The 2,886-nt window shown below is 63.4% G+C and overlaps 1 protein-coding gene across 1 annotated transcript in view; it reads right to left on the bottom strand.

Moving 5' to 3' along the window:
* Slit3 (slit homolog 3 (Drosophila)) overlaps positions 1-2,886 on the bottom strand; it is a gene marked incomplete at its 3' end in the record, with an annotated part of 214,810 nt that overhangs the window by 22,468 nt on the left and 189,456 nt on the right. Inside the window, exons 13-14 of the mRNA XM_013028624.1 lie at positions 1,261-1,404; positions 27-190 (exon numbers count right to left, since the gene is read on the bottom strand). Coding sequence (XP_012884078.1) covers positions 27-190; positions 1,261-1,404 — 308 coding nt within the window. The remainder of the gene's footprint in view (positions 1-26; positions 191-1,260; positions 1,405-2,886) is intronic.

Below are 2,886 nucleotides of genomic sequence, written 5' to 3'. Positions count from 1 at the left end.
CCCAGCCCTCCCCCCCAGCCCGGTACCTGAGCAGCGGAACTTCTTGCTCTTGACCTGGCTGATGCGCTTGTTGGCCAGACGGCGGGGGCTGGCGCAGCGCGCACCGCTGGTCTCCACGGGGTTGTCCTGCAGGTATTCCGCCAGCCACCGCACGTGGCAGTCACACACGAATGGGTTCTGCGCTAAGTGGCTACAAGGCAGGCGGGGGGGAAGGGGGGGACACAGACATGGCTGTGAATCAGGAGGGGCCTGGGCCCTGACACCAGCCCGGTCCCCACCCACGTGTCCTGGGAGACCTACGGGTTTTCTCTCTCCAGCCTCACTCAGCTCCCAGACTCCTCAGCCGCCGGCCGATGGCGGGGCCTCCATAAACAGGGGCCGGTACCCTCACACACGCACCCTGGCCTAGCTTCCTCCGCTCCCCAAGGAGCACTCAGCACAGTGCTGAGCGCCGAGCCCGGCCCGTGCGGGCCTGGGGTGGGGCTGAGCCATGGTGACCATGTGAGGTGGATACAGATGTGGTCTCCCTTGTGCGTAGCTGTGGGGTGGGATGAGAGGGAGGTGCTCCCTGTCAGGGGTGTGGGGAGGCGGGATGCAGGGTCCGGGGGTCCAGATGGGGGCGTCAGTGGAGATGGAGCCTGCCTAGAGCACTGAGGCCTGTGTGCGAGGTGAGAGCCCGGGATCTCCTCTGCCTCGATTCAAGTCCTGGCGCTCCTTTGTCTTTCCTTCTGAGTCTTGGGTGGTTTGGGCTCAGGGGCTCTACCACTTGATCCACACCCCCCGTCTTTTTTGGCTTTAGTTATTCTTTGGATATAGGGTTGCATCTTTTTGCCTGAGATCAGCCTGACTCCCGGATCTGCCTATCTACATCTCCTGCAGCTGGGGTGACAGATGCACACCGCCAACCTCAGCTGGTTAGTTGGGATGAGCTCTTGCTATGTTTGTCTCTGGCTGGCACTACAGGCATGTATCCATCCCCAGATCCCGGCTTCTGCCTAGCTGTGCAACCTTGAGTAAGATGTTTAGCTTATCTGGGTCTTAGATTCTCCCACATAAAGAACCCTCCTTTCACCTCCCGCCCCGGGGCTGGACGGATGGAGTTAGACAGGGCCAGCCCTCAGCCCTGCCTCAGTGCTCTGCACGGGGGAGCAGTTCTGTGTCCGCGCCCCAGCCCGACCCTTGCTGTGAGCCGTCACCCCCGGACCGCGTGTGCGGGGCGGGCTTGTGGGCCCGTGGCTGCCGGGCGGGCCCGGTACTCACAGTGTCTGGATGGACTGCAGCGGCGCAAACAGCCCCTTGCTGATGGTCTGCAGCTTGTTGTCGTACAGCGAGAGCAGGTGGAGACTCTGCAGATCTTGGAAGGTGTTCACCCGCAGGCAGTTGATCTTGTTGGCGTTGAGGAGGCTGCGGGGAGGAGGGAGGCCGTGAGGCCACGCGTGGACACGGCCCGTGGCGTGTGGGCCGGGCGCCCGCTGGGTTCACGGTGGGGCGGGGAGGGGGGATCCCTGTGCCCCACGTGGCCAGCATCTGACCCTGCCTCCAGCGTGGGGCCTTGGAGAAGACCAGGGCAACACCTGTGCGCAGAGAAAGAAACACCCTGGGCCCAGCGGTTTTGCTCTAGCTGACAGACTAGCGGGAGAATTCTGCAGAGTGCTTGGGGGCCCGGGGGGTGGGGGTGTCACGGGCCTTAGTGGAAATTGATGACCTCAGTAATCGCCCTCCCTTCCCCTTTCATTTTCCTTCCCCTCCCTCTTCCTACAGGCCTGTGCGTGCACTGCACGAAACCCACCTCCAACACACACACACACACACACACACACGTACATGCACATACACATGTATGCCCGCAGGACGGAGGGGGCCGGGGTCACCTGACCTCTGCCCTTTCCCCTTCCTCGTTCTCACCTCGTAGCTCCCCCCCCCATACCCCAGATGCGCAGGCGTACTGGCTCAGGTTCCCGGAACCCCTGCAGTCTCAGCAGGGCCAGCGAGGGCCCCACAGAGGCTGCCCGGCCACCTGCCCTCGGAGCCTGGGGTCCCCCCCCCCCGGGTCCTGAGCCTCTCAGCTCCCGTGACCCGAGGTCAGGGCTTGTTTTCCCGTTTGCCGTTGGCTCCTGCTCAAGGCTGCCCGCGGCGGGTGACACGAGTCTTTGGTAGGACACACACCCGGAATAAAAAAGGAATCAAATTAGGAAATGGGCGAGCGGACCCAACAAGGGTTCTCACAAGAAGACGCCACATGGCCGGCGGGTGGACAACGCAGGGAGAAACGGCTCGCTAAGCCACAGCAGGAGCCGGGCTCAGCCCGGCAGGAACACGCACCGGCGGGGATGGGGGGTAACCATGGCGGGAGCCAGCCCCCAGGGCCCCCAGGCAGCTGCGACAGACCTGCCCCAGGCCCTCCCGGTGCCTCGGGCCCTGACAGGGCGCCCTATGTGCCCTTTGTGCAGCTACTCGTGAAGTGGCCGCCCAGCTTCGCCCACAACTTGGGGGTCTTTCTCTGCCCCCCCCCCGCCTCAGCCTCTCCACCTGCGTGGTCCGCTCTGCTGTGTGTTCAGTGCTGACTCCTCTGTTCCCCCGCTGGGGAAAGGGGGGAGCAAGCACAGAAATCACTTTTGGGTGGAAACTTTCCAGAACATTTCACCAGGGCCATGGGAGACCTTTCCAGGACAGAGCCTGTAAGACAAGAATGCTCCTTGACGATCCCAGACCGACAGCCACGGAACCAGCCCGGCAGGGAGGAACGAAGGAGCAAAACAAGTCCGATTTTCAACGTTTTCCTTTCCAGGCCGACTCGCAGCTTTCCAGCTGGGGAAATCCGACCCCCCTCCCCCCACCGTGAGACCTCCCTCGGCGGCCGCTTCCCCGGGAGAGGGGGGTGGGGGG

The sequence above is a fragment of the Dipodomys ordii genome, unplaced genomic scaffold (genome assembly GCF_000151885.1).
Source record: "Dipodomys ordii isolate 6190 unplaced genomic scaffold, Dord_2.0 Scaffold112, whole genome shotgun sequence".
Lineage (NCBI taxonomy): Eukaryota > Metazoa > Chordata > Mammalia > Rodentia > Heteromyidae > Dipodomys > Dipodomys ordii.
Note: the sequence above shows the minus strand (reverse complement) of the source record. Positions and strands in the feature narration are given on the sequence as shown.